This window comes from Pogonomyrmex barbatus, unplaced genomic scaffold (assembly GCF_055798465.1).
Source record: "Pogonomyrmex barbatus isolate J1 unplaced genomic scaffold, ASM5579846v1 scaffold7, whole genome shotgun sequence".
Lineage (NCBI taxonomy): Eukaryota > Metazoa > Arthropoda > Insecta > Hymenoptera > Formicidae > Pogonomyrmex > Pogonomyrmex barbatus.
Genome location: NW_028297171.1, coordinates 9956037 through 9973211, shown reverse-complemented (window position 1 = coordinate 9973211; position 17175 = coordinate 9956037). Strand labels below are relative to the sequence as shown.

At 43.3% G+C, this 17175-nt stretch overlaps 1 protein-coding gene and 1 long non-coding RNA gene across 2 annotated transcripts in view; one reads left to right on the top strand and one right to left on the bottom strand.

Annotated features, from left to right (window-relative positions):
• The window catches only part of shep (RNA binding motif single stranded interacting protein alan shepard), a 33184-nt gene extending 16013 nt beyond the window's left edge, over positions 1-17171 (bottom strand). Inside the window, 4 exon segments of the mRNA XM_089083034.1 lie at positions 1-124; positions 126-443; positions 14554-15013; positions 16358-17171. Of these exon segments, the coding sequence (XP_088939160.1) occupies positions 1-124; positions 126-443; positions 14554-14607 (496 nt within the window). The 5' untranslated portion in view covers positions 14608-15013; positions 16358-17171.
• Positions 1636-2480, top strand: LOC148934989 (uncharacterized). The gene is made up of 2 exons (XR_016140811.1): positions 1636-1848; positions 1903-2480. It is a non-coding gene; the product is annotated as an uncharacterized LOC148934989 (long non-coding RNA).
• Positions 17172-17175: the final 4 nt, after the last annotated feature.

Below are 17175 nucleotides of genomic sequence, written 5' to 3'. Positions count from 1 at the left end.
CTGGCAACTGCTGAGGACCACCGCCGACCGCGGCGGCCGCCGCTGCCGCCGCCGCCGCGCTCGGATAGCGCGTGTAAGGCGGATACCCGGCCGCCGCTGCCGCTGCCGCGGCCGCGGCCGCGTGGAGACGGCGCCGTGCTCCAGGCGGCCGCGCCGCCTCCGCCACCGCCGCCACCGCTCGCGCGATACTGCACCGGATTACCACCGCGTGGTCCACCACCCGTGTTGCCCTTCAATCCGTGGCCACCGCCACCGCCACCGCCACCGCCGCCACCGCCGCCCCCCGCGCTGGCCGCAGGTCCCACGCCGACGCCGCCTGCATTAGCGGCGCCGCCGCCGCCGCTACCGCCGCCGCCACCTCCGCCGCCGCCGCCGCCACCGCCGGCGCCACCCGCGTTACCGTTGTTGGCGCCCACGTACGTCGGCCTCGGTCCATTCGTATTCTGGAAATCAGAAAGAAAATCTTGCTTGAATGAGAGTTTCCTCGTTTTGTCCTTTTATTATTTTCAATAAACACATATGGCTTTTTATAGCGGACTTTGTAAGAAGGACATATGGAATAATTATAGAAAATTGATAAGATCTAAAGATTTCAATTGAACGGAACCATTTTTTCGCTCTTGTTTCAAGTAAAAGTGTAAGTTGTTTTGACAACTTTGAAAATATTTATATTCGTTGATTATATATCAAAATATCCTGAGAGTTATTTTCGGAATAGGTAACAAAGTAAAAATTCGTTTAACAAAATTCTAAAGATGGTAAAAAAAGAAAAGATAAATGTAGTATGTATATTATCAGCCTTGAAGACGATACCGTTTAAAATGATTTGTTAAGGATGTAAAGTGTACCGCTTATCGGTGAATTTTCTGGTTTGAGGTTCAACAGTTGGACGATGATACGCTCTTATCTTGCAATGAGTCGATCGGTCATCGTTAATCACGTCGATCTGTCTCTTGGGAATAAAGAAAGACATCTTCGATTCCCAAAACAATTATCGCTGCTCTTGTGTTAACGACCAATTCGTTAACAATAGTTCAGTAAACGCACATGTAAACACGTGTATACATATTATGTATTTGTTGGTAATAAAATAAAAAATACATTACGTAATAAAAATGCCTAATATTCATTCAAAACTGCTAGAAAAGTACTCAAGTGTAAATGTAATTTGTCGAATTTCTTCAAACTTCTCCTTTGAACGAACAAAGTGCTTGGGTAAAAATATAATTTATCTTTTAATGATTTAAATATAGATTCGAAATAAAAAAAAAAATAAGATAAAAGAAAAGAATTTAAAATTTATAATTCGTAAATATAATTAAGAGAAAAAAATTTAATTTTTCGTTCCTGACATAATCCGTCGTGATTGCAGCGACCGGACCTTTGATATCGATGCAACGATTCTGCGTCGGTCTCTATCGATTTTCTCGAGCGAAACGACGTACTATTTTAGAAAGCGATCGCGTTCCGCCGGCTCCGTAGTTTCCCGTACGTCGGCCGTGCACGCCGATAAGAAGAGAGAAAAGGAGAGAGAAAGAGAGAGAGAGAGATCCCCACCCCCCGTTATCGTTTATCAGTGACCTCGCGCGGTCACGCCTCTCTGATAACGAGAAAGAACGTCGGTCGGTCGGTCGGTCGGTCTCTACCTCGACAGCTTCTTCGTCTTCGAATCCTTCATTCCCGCGATAGTTCATCGCGATCTACCTTTCCAATAGCATTCAAAATTCACATTCTGTATCGATTGCATATCTATCGGCGTCGTCACACGTCGCGCAACTTTCCCATTTTTCGACATTACATATCTTCGGCTGAACCTGAAAGAACCCTCCACCGAAGCGACCACTAAAGGTAACCGAGGAAGAAGATGTGAGTTTGTCGCTTCATTTACATTTCTCTCCAAAGGCTCCGCTCCTCGAACCGACTCCGCGTCGAATTCGTCGCTCGGAAGCGCCGAATATTTCTTCCGCGGAGAAAGAAAGAGATCGCCTCGCAGATCGGATGAAACATCCACGGTCCAAAGTGCGCTCTACGAGGGACACCCTGTGGATAGTTAGATAGATATAACTAGTGACGCATCGGTAGGGCGATACCAAATCAGACGTATCGGCAGGATGATTCGGTCGTGGGTAATACCACATCGACAGTCACACGGTATGACGCGGCCCTTGACGATGGCGAAATGCACAGTGGTGCCGTGATTCGGCTACAGAGAGAAGGAGAGAGATCCGACCGCCCAACCGATCGACCCGACCGACGACCGGATGTTACTTCCTGCTCACCACATCTGTCCCGCGATCATCATTGTAACGCGAATTCTATCCGCCCGCTCTTTCGTCCTCGTCTCTTTTCCGAGCTTGCCTTATCATCCTCGCGCGATACTCCTGGCACTTTTCTCGGTATTCTAATGCGTCGGTATTCAATCGCGTGGTGAAAATTATTTTTATTACCTCAAAATAAATCAATTTTTTTTTTCTTTGTAACCAATTGCTTACGTACGACAATTGTACACGTATTACAGCAAGTTCGGACTGCCTATTTTGACTCTGCTCTTCCTCGCACTCGTCCCCAGCAGCATGTCGAGGTATGTCAGAATGTCCTGGATAAGAGACCGAGCGATTAGGCATCTCGCACTAAATCGCAGGCCGTTTTATCGTATCTCTTTCATTTTATAATGCATCGTCCATACCGTGTCATAGATATGAGAAACAAGCGAATGCAGCGTTTATCATATCAGGCGCGCATTATCGTACCTCTAATTGGACGCGCACCACGCGAGCATATATCTCGCGCTTTTTTCTAAGGATGACGAGAAGGATGGATCCAGGATGCGTGCGCCACATATACCGGAGAAATATACCTTAGTGTACGTACGATCTCTCGTCTGTTCTCGGACGTGTCACGCTCTATTAGCGGGCGGACATGCGCCCGCGATGTCCCGGAATCCGCGCGTTTTCGGTCTTCTTTTACTGTTATCTTTGAGAGAAATTTCTGCATTACGCGGCACTAACGAACGCAGCAGGCTTAAACTTCTCAAAGATTTATAACATAAATGCACAAATGTGATCACATCGCACAAGTCGAAATTATCTGTGTTGTGTGACTACTCACTACTTTGCCACAGGCATTTCTCAATTATTTTTTTGAGAAAATTAGATTAAATTATTAATAATCTTAAATTAAAAAATATAACGTGCGTATTCATAACCAGCGATTTTTATTATCTAGATTTTATTTTTAGGTAAAGATACATATTTTTTTAATTCAATTTTAATAATGTCACGCGTATAATTTCAATATTTCAACTATCAATTATCGGCGTAAACGTCCGTCAGAGTTTAGACAGAGTTTAGAATGTATTATTCGCGATTATTCGTAATTTTTTTTCTACAGAATGCCGGTAGTATCGTCCCTAATGAGAAGATTAATCTTGTATGCATCGCAAGAGCATCTCGGACACCCAGTGTGTCGTGGTCGCGCGTATTCTTTCAAGGTGAAGAAACGGTATGCGTGGTATGCGCGCACTCGCGCGTGCATACGGCGAGCGAGAAGGAACTCTTTCGCGCACGCAGAGACAGGTAAGCAGGCAGATGTGCGAGCGATGCAGTTGCAGAAATTGCTCCGCGTTTTATGGTCAACGCGTTTCATTCGGGAGTAATTTTCCTGAATAAATGAGACGAGAGAGAGAGAGAGAGAGAGAGAGAGAGAGAGAGAGAGAGAGAGAGAACAAGAGCGCGCGCGAAAGCTAGAATTTTACTCACGCTAGAATATATTAAACGATCGAGGAATTTAATCTGCGATCAACGAGCTGATTCTCCTCCTTAATTTGAGAGAAAAACAAAAGATAAAAATCTATTCGTGTCGACGAAGATAAGACCGACTCGAATTATAAACTCAACGTGATTTCACCGCATCCGATTTTAGCCGACGTAGATAATTCGACAGTTTCGCAGTCGACGAAGTTAATTTTCCAATGGTTAAGGCGGCAAAAGTGGGCTGCGTCTCACGCGTCAGACGCTCTCGTAAATGGCTGTAATTCACCGCCGCGCCGTTTGCACACGTACGGACACGTACGAAAGTCCGTCGAGTCCTCGAGGAAGGCGGCGAGGCGCGCCGAGGCTCGTAATCAAGTCGAGCGAGAGTGCCACGGCGCGGCGCGGCGCGCCGTCGCCGCGCCGGTGCATCCGTCGCCGAGGAGCGGCGGCGGCGGCGTGCATCGCCACGGGAAGGAAAGCTATGCGCGTTACCCGCGTTTCCCGAACGGCACGTAGCATCTACGTGAGCGGTGGCGTGAGTGCGCGTGCGGCCGCTGCATTGGTCGCATGTATGTGGCTCGCGGAAGGACGATGCATAACACGACGCGCGATGCAAGCGGATGCGACATCGATGAGAGCGAGCGTCGCCGATTGATTGATCGATTCATTGAGTGATTGATCGATCGATCGATAAGGATGACAGATAAGGACGACATCGACCAATAATTAAACGCTCTAATCATTCTTGCAGCGATAATTCTCTCCATTAGTGGCTGTCTGTCGTAATAAACGAGTGATAAACTATTATCGGAATCTACGCTATTTCAAATTCATTTTATTGATTGGTAAAGACAAATTCCAGAGAGACAAAAAAAGTTTTTTTTTTTTTTTTTTTTTAAATAATGATTGTTAGTGCACGTCAAAAATTATATATTAGAATAGTGTGATATCGGCTAACAGAATCTCTCAACATTGTAAAAGACTTTGATGATGAATATTAATATTAGCGATTTTATTGTTAAATTTTACGCGACTAAGGATTAATATGTACCCGTCTACATATGGATCTCTCAAAGGAATACCTTTCTAAGAAGTTTAAGAAAAGTTCTCGCCTTAAGAAAGGAAAAAAGGAAACAAACAGAAACGTGACTGGCTGACTGCCTGGGCGTCTCGGATTTGACACCCTTTATCCGAGTTTAGGCTGGCGGCGGATATTATTAGCCGACGTCGCATGCTTCCGTCTCCTTATAGCGCACAGGGGACAATGCTGGCGAGAGATATATTGGTATTATAACGCCGGCTTTTGCCGATTTTGCGAGACCCAAAGTCAAACCGACGTGATTACGAGTTCGAATTTCAATGATATATCGAGGATACTAAACGTAAATAAATACTATAAATATACTGAAGATGATTAAAGAATTTCATAAACACAATTCAAGTTTTCCAAGATTCATGCACGAACGTATCGCACAATTCGTGATCTTAATTCTAATGAGAAACAACCTGATGATGATTCAGAACTTTTTTTTTTTTTTAATAAAATGTCAAAGCATCAACGCTATCTGAATAATAAGTTATTAAGAAAGTTTTTGCAAAAATTATACTTTAAAAGCTCAATTATTTTTCAAGATTTTAATGGAATTTGTATACAACTTAATTACAAAGTTTTGTAATGTTTAAGTAAAAATTTAAAAAGAAAATTATTTAGCTGTAATATTAAATTGATTTATATTATTTCGTCTTATTTAATTAATGTAAATAATACAGCATATAATATTAATCAATTTTGAATCTATTAATTAACTCTTGGAATTAGTAAATATCTCTCTGGTGTAATAAATTTCTTAAAACAATCTGTGTAAATCTTCTTCGGTTTTTGTTTGATGAAACAAAATAACATCCCAAGCAATTCCGGAAAATCACAAAGGCTAATGAACTGCTCTTTTGTGCAAAGTATACAAATCCCTATACGATCCCCATGACGTCAGTTTGTAAGCCTGACTGTCATATTACTTTAATAATACAATCATCACTTCTGTCATCATCAATCGTATCTATTTTCTCACTAACTGACCTGAAATAAGTAAATCCCAAATTTGTAGGTACAAAACATGATGCCACATTCGATTTTGTCATCTGATCGATTATTCTTATAATATCCCTCTTATAATATCCCTGTCGTTATGATTATAAATATGGTTTTCAATCACTTATAATTTCTGCATTATTTCGTTCATATTAAACTATTTATTACGTCTTATTTTATCTAATTTCGATTTGCTATTCTAATTTAATTATATATAAGTTTTTAATTTGAATTTATTTTTCCCTAACAGATATCAGTGTTTTAAATTCTTTTCATTTTGTTAATTCACTATTGTGAATACATTCATTTGCCAGAGGAAAAATATTACTTCATCAACTGGAAAATGTTTCCCTTGTATAAAATTTTTCATTAACGATCATAATTAATAAGCAATGCAAATAAAATGTCTACGTTAGAAATACGAATAATAAAACAAAACTTGTATATCAATATCCAATTATAACATTTCAATGTATAAAAAAATAATAAATGCACACATATGAAATCAGCTCCGATACAAATATAATCTTAAAAAATAAATTTGTCTTGCGTTATTGCAAGAATTGCAATTTACATGAATTGCAACGTGTTGCGACTATGCGTATTTATTAGCTCGCACAATCTAATTTTATTAGTGCAATGAGGTGAGCGTGATAACTCAATTAATACGTCGCGAATATCTTTAGGTTTTGGATGTGCACTTTGCAGTGTGAGAACGATAACAAAAATAAAACGTTTATTTGATTTACAGGTAATTATTTTAATTCTTTATTTCGTTAATTATAGAAGATAATCTCTGTTTAGAAAAGCTTCGATATATGTACAAGATATTAATGAGATAAACAAGTGTTAATTTATACAATGTTCTTACGTAAGTAGAAAATCATCATTGATTCTGTATTAATAAGAGATTATCATCATAATTGAGAATATGTATTTTTTTTGTGAATAATATTGAATAATCGGTATCCTAAAAACGTATAGCATAATTAATTGATCGAAACAGAGGAAGGACGCGAAATATTCTTGCACAATCGGACAGAATACTCTTTTTCCCTTCTATAAGTAAGTTTCACCCTATTCAGTATGGTAAAAAATATCTCGTATTAGACGATGATGTAACGAAGATGTACACCATACAGGCAAGCAGACGACGGAACCTTGACTACGTGTATCTAGGCCAGTGGCCCCTCTCCCTCTCCCTCTCCCTCTCCCTCTCCCTCTCCCTCTCTCTCTCTCTCTCTCTCTCTCTCTCTCTTTAATCCCAGACCTAGATCGTTCCGCCTCGATCGCGACAACGAGAGAAACCGAGAAATCTTTTCAAACCGAGACAGTTCCGTAACTTTTTCGAAAGACCGCAGAAATTTCAAGCAATTTCAATCATATTACGAATAATGTCTCGAAGGGAATAAATAACACTTGGATACAAATAATATAATCCCCCGGATTGTCATAGTTATCATGTCAAATAAATGAAATGTCCTTGTTCTCTAAAATCGGGTGAAATCTCGCGCTCTATGTCTTATCCGTAGCCGGGGGGGGGGCTTCGATTTTCTTCACGAGTTCTAGCGACGACAATACGTTAGAAAGGCCATGGCGTATCGGATGGACAGACGGACGACCTTGACACCGGCGACCGGCGTCGTCATCGGGTACCGTTGTGCACCGCGTGCCGCCGGCCGGTAAACTTCGTGAATGGCGACCATCGAGGAGGAGAAACGAGGCGCCGAGGCCGCCCAAGTATGCAGGTAGAAACGATAAAGGTGTTCACGTTTGCGCGGATTTCAAGGTTCAGTTTGCGTCGCGAGGTTGCACGGAAGCTCGTATTTCACGCGTATCACATGTATGGAAAACGGTAAAAAAAAATCAATACCCATGACGGATTAAATTCGGTCGGTATCGTGAAACCCCGGGTACACTTTTGCATCTCTTGCAAAAAATTGCATCTCTCCCAGATTATTCTCGCACTCGTTTTTTTTTTATGTACATACGACAATGAATCTTTCATCGGATGACTCAATTATGTAAACATTTTTCGCAAAGGAAAACCATTTTTGAGATTTATGTGAGACCAACATCTTTTACATTAATTTTTCAATTTTTTTCAAAGTGACGACTCTTGAAAAATAGCCTCGAAAAAAAGAAATGTGCTACTTTGTTTCTGAATAAACAATTTTCCCTTGTTCACCACTTAATCTTCATTATGCATAATTGCGCATATTTTTCCAAGAACTCTCCATCTCCGACGCGTGTCACGAATCAATAGATCGCAGCACGAGAAATCTTTCATGTCCTAGAAACTCTGAAAGGATGGTCTCAGAGCTTGGAGATACTCTCGATAGGCGTTTTCTCGATTCGCGTAAGATATCGCCCACGATGCGGAAAAGGGCGGACATTCAGGGAGTTGCGTCAGAGCGGTAAGGGGGTGCGGCAGGGTGGAGAATAGGCGCAGCAAGGATGATATCGATTAACCGCGGCGGCCGACGCGATGCCGAAAGGACGAGCCCTCCACCTCTTTCTGCCGGAAATCCCTCTTCGATCTCGTTAATCTCGTTTTCGCGCGTCTTCCGGTCTCGAAATAATCCCCAGACGGTCGAACGCGGTGGGGTGCAAAATGAAAGCAAAAGGGTGGGGCGCGATAATGACACTAATGCGGTTCGCGATATCCCGCGGCGTCGACAGGACTTCCCTTTCTGGGGAACACGATTCGCTCGGAAAATATGCCGAAACGCTAGCTCGATCCTTCGCTTATTATCTGCACTCTTACTCTTACAATAACATTCGTATTAAATATTAAATATTTTTGAAATATCGACACATTTGTTTGAATGCCGATCGATGCTTTAACTCGTTAATTAATTCAGTCTGTTACGTGTAATTGAATGGTTAACATCGAAATTATGATTAAATGGTAGAGAACTCTCGCGATATTTATTACTTTACTCTATATTATTATTTTCCATATTTAATATATAGAGAAATTAAAATTGACAAATTAATTTAATGCCTTCGATATGAAGTAACGAAGGCAGGGTGAAGTAGAAAAGGCTAAAAGGGAATAGATAGGCAATGCTAAGTCGCGACACTCGGATAACCGGAGTACGGCTTCGGTTTTGTTTTCGCTCCAGTGCCCACAGCAAAAACTTTGGTACGCCGCAAAAACGAAGAGAAAAAGAGAAGTTTTGCGGTGCGCGCCGAGTCGTTCACTCGGTGCAATGACTAGAATGCATCGTAACTGTCAACAACTTGAACACCTGAGTCTGAAGTCTATTTTAGTCGTTACCTGTATAAACGTTAAGAAAATAACTATTTCATTATTAATTACTGTAAGAAATATAAGCAAAATGTAAAACTAAAATAAGAAATGTCTACGATGTCTATCAAAAGAATAAATATTGATGTTGTTAAAAACATTATAATATCAAAATGTTAAATATTCTCGACATTAATAAAGTTTTACGACAGAAAAGATACGGACAACTCGTCTTAGATTTTCTCTCTTTTCTTAAAACGGAAATTTATCAAAATTCTATGAATTCTTTCTTAAAAATAAATTATTCGTAGAAAATATTTTATATCGTAGACATTTCCTACAAAACAACGAGGATGTATTAGAGTCCCTTATATCCCAACACCTATCTTCTATAGTTATGAAATAATTGATTCATCAGCTATTATGAAACATATAAGACTCTAAGTTACAGTTGCAAGGAATGCACTTCCGAGAATCTCGTATATAATCAAAGAAAATTGCTTCAAAAAATAATAATATAATAATTTTAACAATAAGTATTTTTTTTTTAAATTCTCTTTTTTTAACGCAGAAAATGAGATACTACTTCGTATTTATATAAAATTAACTTTTCCTTAAAGAATAAACTCGATGTGTCCTCTCGATGTGTTATTTTATATTTCACGCACGTAACGTAGATAATCAATATCGCTTTCTATCTCGCTACTTCGGATTGCAAAGTGCAATCGAACGTGATACACACAATGGCGATTAAAATAGCGCATCGACCTGTCGTTGGCTCGACGAATCACTCCTTGAGATTCTTGATTAAATATATTTGACGAACGGAGTTTAAAGTGCGAAAAGATGGCTACCATCCTTTTGATTATCCCTTCATCGTTCGCAGTTCCATCGTTCATCATCGGCGCTGATTATGCAGTCCGACCAAAAAAAAAATTCACGGCAAAGCGAAGTCGTGAGTTTCAGCGCGCTTGGATCAATCGCGCCAAGCGCATTCGTATACGTGAGTTTAAGTCAACGATGATAACAAACGATGATTCTCCAATGTGCTCGATTTGCAATTCGACCAGGAAATCTCGCGTAACCGAACGAAATTCTCGGCGAAATCGAAAAAGCGTACAATCTTTCCAAATTGTGCACAAGAGAGAAAAGGGATAACAATGGGGGGGGGGGAGGGGGTAAATGTAAATTTGTGATAAAGTACTGAAAAAATTCAATCTAAGCTTGTTTCAAAAATTAAGATAAAACTTTGATTACACGAAAATCAAGAAAAGACATTCAAATTGGTTGCTAGAATATCAAGAATTTTTTACAGCATTATCACCATGTGTTTTAAACTTCTATATAATAATTTTGATATCCCAACAAAATTATCTTCAGATTTATATCTGGTTAAATTTTTACTCTAGACTTTACACTCGAACAAAACCGTTCTTTCCATGCACGTATTAGTTTGTATAGAAAAATTCTCTTTGCGAGCAATGCTTCAACTATTATCTTTTATTGTTGTACGTAATTGTTATTTATCGTTATCACGTATTGGAAATGCGATAAAAAATATCAAGTGACGGTAAGCGCGATAAGTTCAGATAATATCGGAAAATTGAACACGGTGTCGTTAATGTTATGTTGAAAGTTCGAAAAGATATTAACTCGTCGTTAGGCGACTTTCAAAGGAAATCCACACGCATTTGCTTTCTCTTTATCTCGCTTATTTAGCCAAAGTGCGATTGTATTATCAGCGCCTTAGATAAGGACGCAAACAAAGTGGCATAGTATCTGCTTCAAAAAACGATAAAAAAAAAAAAAAGACAGAAATTTTATGCGAGTATGCGATGCACGACCGATTTTATCGGGTTGATTCTTCGAACCTCAACGTGATTCCGATGACAATCGACTGGCGTGAATTCAAAGAAACTGCAAGAAAGTGCATTCACAATAACATTCTTCTTTTTTTCGTATACGACCTGATGATAAAGCTCACTGACAAAGTTTTTTAAACGAGGCCATGTTTTTACGCCGGTGATATTCTTTCATTGTTAAATAGTTCGATCGTTCTCGAAATTCACGAATTAAAAAAAAAAAGAGACAAGCAAGATTGAATTAGTTCTTGCATCACGAAGCCCTTTAAACTCGTACATTCACACATGCACATATAAAATACACGCGATACAAAGTGCAAGGTGCATGTCCGATACGATACGATGCGATGCGATGCGATGCGATGCGATGCGACGCGACGCGATACGATGCGATGCTCATTAAGCATCGCGTATTATCTTGCCGCAATTAACGCGCGACTAAAGCCAATTACGAGCGAGCGAGATACGAAAAGATTTAATTACTCGGCAGAGGGCGTTTTTAGTGTTTCTCACAAGAGATTAATTCGAGATTATCACAGCTTCACGATTAAGCTAATGAATGTCTATGTTATTTTTAATTCCCGTAAAATTATTTTTATATCAGATTAAACACAGATCGTCATTTATATTATAAGACAGATTCTGATAATGTCTAGCTGCGCGCATTCAACTAGACCTCTTACCTGCCAGTCGCTTTAAAAACACAATGATAAGATCGGATGATAAGACCACCCGGTATATGAGTCGACCAATTTTTTTTTTATCGCATTTTTATCGCACCGCGGTAGGAACCGTGTGCATGAAAAAAAAATCTAAATCGGGACAGAGCTCGTTGCGAGAGATGAACAGCTGTTTTGTACGATGACTCCTCACGGCAATGATCACGACGAAGTCGCTTGAACTCGTTCATCGCGCACGCGATAACCTCTCCAACGACGACGACGACGACGATGACGATAACGATGACTACGACGATGATGGCGACGGCCTCGTGTCAAGCGAGGGGTAAACCAATGACGATGCACTGAGTAAGAGGGGTAAGCCGACAATGAACTCGCGTGTTGTTTCCACAATATGCCGACTGCTATTAAAATGTGCAATAGCGCGCAGCTATAAATAACGTTGGAACACGAAATAAAATTCCTCGAGGAGAGATAAAGATCGTTAATATAAACAAATTAAAAGGAGCCTCAAAGTAGTTGGAAGTTTCACACAAGTTTATAAATATTTACGGGCTCTTTTGAGAATTTTAGTTTTTTTTAGACTGGCCGAGTATTTCGGTGACTTTCCCAAAATTTTTGGGCTCGGCTTCGGAGTTTCCGAGGAAATACATAGTTACAGGTCACAAGGATTTCCCGTCCCTTGGAACGGGAATAGCGGACTGCCCATCGAATTTCTAGCATTTCGGCTTCTCAGGTTCCGAGCTAAAATTAGCAAGCTGTACAACCGAGAGAACGCCGTTGCAACTTGCAACACGTACTATCCGTCACCGAATTCCTACTCTCGCGTCTAGCGAGACGCATGCCTTTCCAGACATCTTTTTCGACCCCCGCTCTGTTTCTCGCTCGAGTTCGCTCTAACGCTCACTTCGAAATCACCTTGCCACGAGTGCCGTACACGTTGCATTTTTGAGATACCACAACTTGTACCTTACGTTGCCAATTCCGCAACTTTGACGTCGACCTCTCGTTTATATATCGGTAACAGATTGTTGATAATAACGACGCGTTCGCCGGTGGTACAACTTAAAAATTGCATCACGCCACTTTGTAAATGGAACACTTGGAAAATATTTTCCAAGACTTCATTCCAAAATCTCCTTTCCCGAGAAAAATTTTATTCGATGAGTCTTCGATGATGAATAAGGATTCAATTAAGAAGTTTGTAAAGTTCTGAAACAATCAACGAACAAAATTTTTCTCCAATATGGACGTTTTGGAATGTAGTCTAAAAAAAAAAAAAAGAGAATTTTCTTACAATCTCCTCTTAAAAAGAAAATAATAGGATCGAATTTTAAACGGGCTCTGGCGTAATCTTGATATAGCACAATACAAATATTAGACTCATTTATCTCGAAATAGATTTATATCTTATATGGCGTTACTACGAGACAAGGAAAAATCCTCGGAATGTGATATCTCAACGAACATACCGATATCCGCCGAGTTTATAGAATCGTATTAACACGCAGAATTGGGGGAGGGGGGAAAGGAAAATACGTGGCCCGAAAGAGGCTCGGAACGGATCGAGACGTTTGCGAGAGCGAAAGAGGAGCGCGTGGTAGAGAAAAAAAGAGAAAACGCAAAGCTGCGATAGCATGGGGCAACGGGGGGGAAGGTTACGACATGCATAGCGAGACGGTCGAAAGAGACACGGACGGACGGATGGACGAACGGACAGATGGACGGACGGACGAACGAATGGACGGGCTAGGCGGGAGAGGGAGAGAGAGAGAGAGAGAGAGAGAGAGAGAGAGAGAGAGAGAGAGAGAGAGAGAAAGAGACGACTGGGTGGGGCAGCCACCAGACGCCCCGCGGCAAACTGTCAAACTACGCCGGCGGTTCCGCAAGCCGTCCTCCGTCGACCGCCCCCATGATTAAAACTCACCATAGCTTTTCCGCGACTACGCGCGCGTGCGCGCGTGCGTTGCCCGATGGTCTTCCTGATGGAGATATGAGAGCAGGCGGTGTGCGGAAACGCGACTTTGGGAAGGCATGCCGTGGGAAGAAACGGGACGAGAGGAAAAGAAAGAGAAAGAGAGAGAATAGGTTAGGTTAGATGTGTTCCTTTAGCAGCGATGTAGCATGCTTTAACAATCTGGAAAGGGTATTTATTTGGGGAGAGTTAAGATGCGGATAGTCATCCAGCGGCAGATCATCATCTGTCAAGCGAAAAACTCGAATTCGATTTTCCGAGATTCGATATTCCACCTTGTATATAGCAGATTCTCAATGGATAGGCATTCTAGTTGTAATGTGTGCATGTGTGTATGTATGTAGAGAAGCGAGTGCCAAGGTAATCGGGCAGTAAATCGTTTATCGCATCCCTTGGAGGGCAGAGATTCAGATAGCAAGAGAATTTATGTGCGGACAAATGTGCGTACACGCGGATTTGGCAATTTTCCCAGAATCGCGAAGTTGTTTCAAGAAGAAACGGTCTTTTCAGAATGAAAGCTGTTTCAGATCCCTCGGAGAGAGAGAGAGAGAGAGAGAAAAAAAAATTACCGCGATAGAGAGACAATTCCCCGCAAACTGTGAGATACGACGCGAAAACTATGAAAAAGGGGAGAGAGAAAGAGAGAGGACGAAAGAGGCGAGGGAGAGACAAAGCGCGAACACGGCGTCGAGAACTCGTCGTCGTCTCGCACGCCACGTTAGCACGCGCTCGCGCGCACGACAGAGCTGCGCGAAGTAAGCGGCGAGTTGCATGCGCACTGCGCACCCGCTGTCGCCGTCGATCGGCCGAGAGAATCGGGAAGGAGAGAGCGAGAGAGACAGAAATAAAGAGACGAGCGTATAATGCATATGTATGTGTGTATATGATATGATATGATATGATATGGTGTGTGTGTGTGTGTGTCGCAGATAATGTACTCACCATCATTTTATAATTGATCTTTCGCGCGGCCACGTTTTCCATTCTCACGGACATGGTCGCGATTCCGATGTGGCTGGTGCTGTAGTAAGTAGAGGAATCCGTCACGTCGCCCGTCGTCGATGGACGGTACAGCTACGGCCGCGATGATAACAATAACAAAATACACCGGCGCGACGCTGCGCAGCCTAAAAACCACCGTCAGCCGTCGTCGCCGGTCGCTTTCGCGCCGCCACTCTGGTTCCTTCACCTCCTCTTCCTCCTTCCGCCGCCTCTTTTACCTCCCGCACAGCCGCCGCTTCTTCCACCTCCTCTTCCTCCTCCTCCTCTTCTCGTTCGTCGGCGCTTCCTCGTCGTTCCTTCGTACGTCCTCGTCCGCTTCGCGGCCGACGACGTCGTCACTTGCCGCACCGCAACACCGCGCGATGAGTTTCCTCGCTCACCGGCGGTACTGATGGGACAACTGAACAGAGAAAACCACACGCTGTAGCGCGCTTTCGCACGACACGACACACGACTCGGCACAGCACAGCACAGCACAGCACGGCACGGCACGGCACGGCACGGCACGATACGATACGATACGACACACGCGACACGTACGCACGCACAGATCACTAAACGCGAATTCGTGCACTCTCTCGATCGGTCGGTGGAAACCGGAGTAAAGCGAAGAGTAGAAAAAGAAAGAAAGACGAAGAACCCCGAGGAAAGGGTACGTGTGTGAGGCCGGCGATGTAGTGTAAGAATACCGGGCGAGACGCTGCTGCTGCTGCTGCTGCTGCTGCTCGGCGTGCAACGACGAGGGATGGCCCAATGGCGGCGCAGGAGGGGGTAGAGAGGGGTAGGGACTGATTGTACCGTACTGTACTGTACCTATAGTTTTAACGGGCCAAAGTCGCCGTCGCCGTCGTTGTCGTCACTGTCTTCGTCATCACGAAATCCGTCGTGATGATAAATCACTTTGCGCCATCGAATAGACAAAGACGGAAGATGGAAGAAAGAAAGCGAAGAGCACCTTTGGGAGAAAGAGCAACGTGTGCACGGTTAGAGACGAGGAAGAATGCAGGAGAGGGGAGGGATAGAAGGAGGGAGAGAGAGAGAGAGAAAGATATAGTACGTACGTTGGCGATTCTGTAAGTGTGCGAAAGAAGAAGCGAGATGGAATGAAACGAGACGACAGAGAGAGAAAGGGAAGACACGAAGAAAGAGAAGGAAGAGGATAGAGAAAGAAAGAAAAAGAGAGGCCGCTGCCGAGCCGATGGCGATGCGAGCGACGGATGTCAAGAGGGTGTGTCGTGGTCGTGTGGAGGGCACTTTTCACCAATTACCACACTTTTAGTGCTTTTAAATAGCCGCACAGCATGTACCGGCCACCGGTCGGTATACTTTCGTCTCACTTGCACACCTTTTTTCGTCGCTCAACGCAGCGGCGGCGGCAGCGTCGTCGTCATCGTCGTTATCATCGTCGTCATCATCGTCATCATCATCGTCGTCGTCGTCACTGTCAATTTTCCTCGTTATTCTATACACATATCAATCGAACGAATGAATGCATGTACACACATACGCATTGCACATACCCGACGAGGGTTTTCCCGGAGAGGAAAAGAAAGAGAAAAGAAGAGAGAAAAAGCGCACGCCGTTGCGCCACACCGCACCACACCGCACCGCGTCGGAGAACGGAGACTAACGGCGCCGCGAACGCCCGTAAACCTGCACCGAGTGTAGAACGGAGTCGCGCCGCGCCGTGCCGCGCCGCGCCGCGCCGCGCCGCGCCGCGCCGCCGCCGTTATCGGCCGCTTACTCGTTTCAGGCGCACTGCTGTTGCTGATTCTGTTGCCTGGCCGCCACTGTCGCCAAGCGGAGACGGCGTCGGCACGAAATCGTCGAAGATCGGCGAGATGATCCTCGCGTTTCTCCCCTCGTAGCTCCGTTCCCGTAGGGAAGAAAACCCTCGGAGCGTTCCCCACGCGTCTCGATCACTCCCGACGCCGACGTTGACGTCGCTGTCGCTGTTGTTGTCGTCACTCGTTATTTTGGCCGTTATATTTCGCGATGATCACCGCTAACTACTAGCTGTCGTAGTAGTTTGTAGAACATACACGTACATACGATGGCGAATACACACACGCACACATACACACACACACACTCACATACCACACAACGGCCGCTCCTCTTTCCCTAATATTCTCTGCTCTTCCTCCCGTCTACTTCTCTCGTTATCGTTTTTCCTCGACTTTTCCGTACGATGTTTCTCTCGCGTAGCACTTCTCTATCCCTCTCGCGATAGAACGGAGCAATTGGCTCTCACTTCTCTCTCCTCTTTCAACGGTCGTACAAATTACACACCGCGTACCGCGTTGCCTCGCGGGGTGAGCACACACTACTTTTAATTTAAACGGCGCGTTATTATAAAAATAGAGCTTGCGTGTAGAGCGTGTAATACGAAGTGTTGTAAATGTCTTTCTCTCTCTCTCTCTCTCTCTCTCTCTCTCTCTCCCCTCCGTGTTTCCCTTAAATAAGATTAATGTACAATTGGTTAATTGTTACTATAGGAAACATTTAGTGTGTGTGTTGTCTTGTAGGTAGAGACTAAGCTACTGCCCGGCGAGGTGCGCC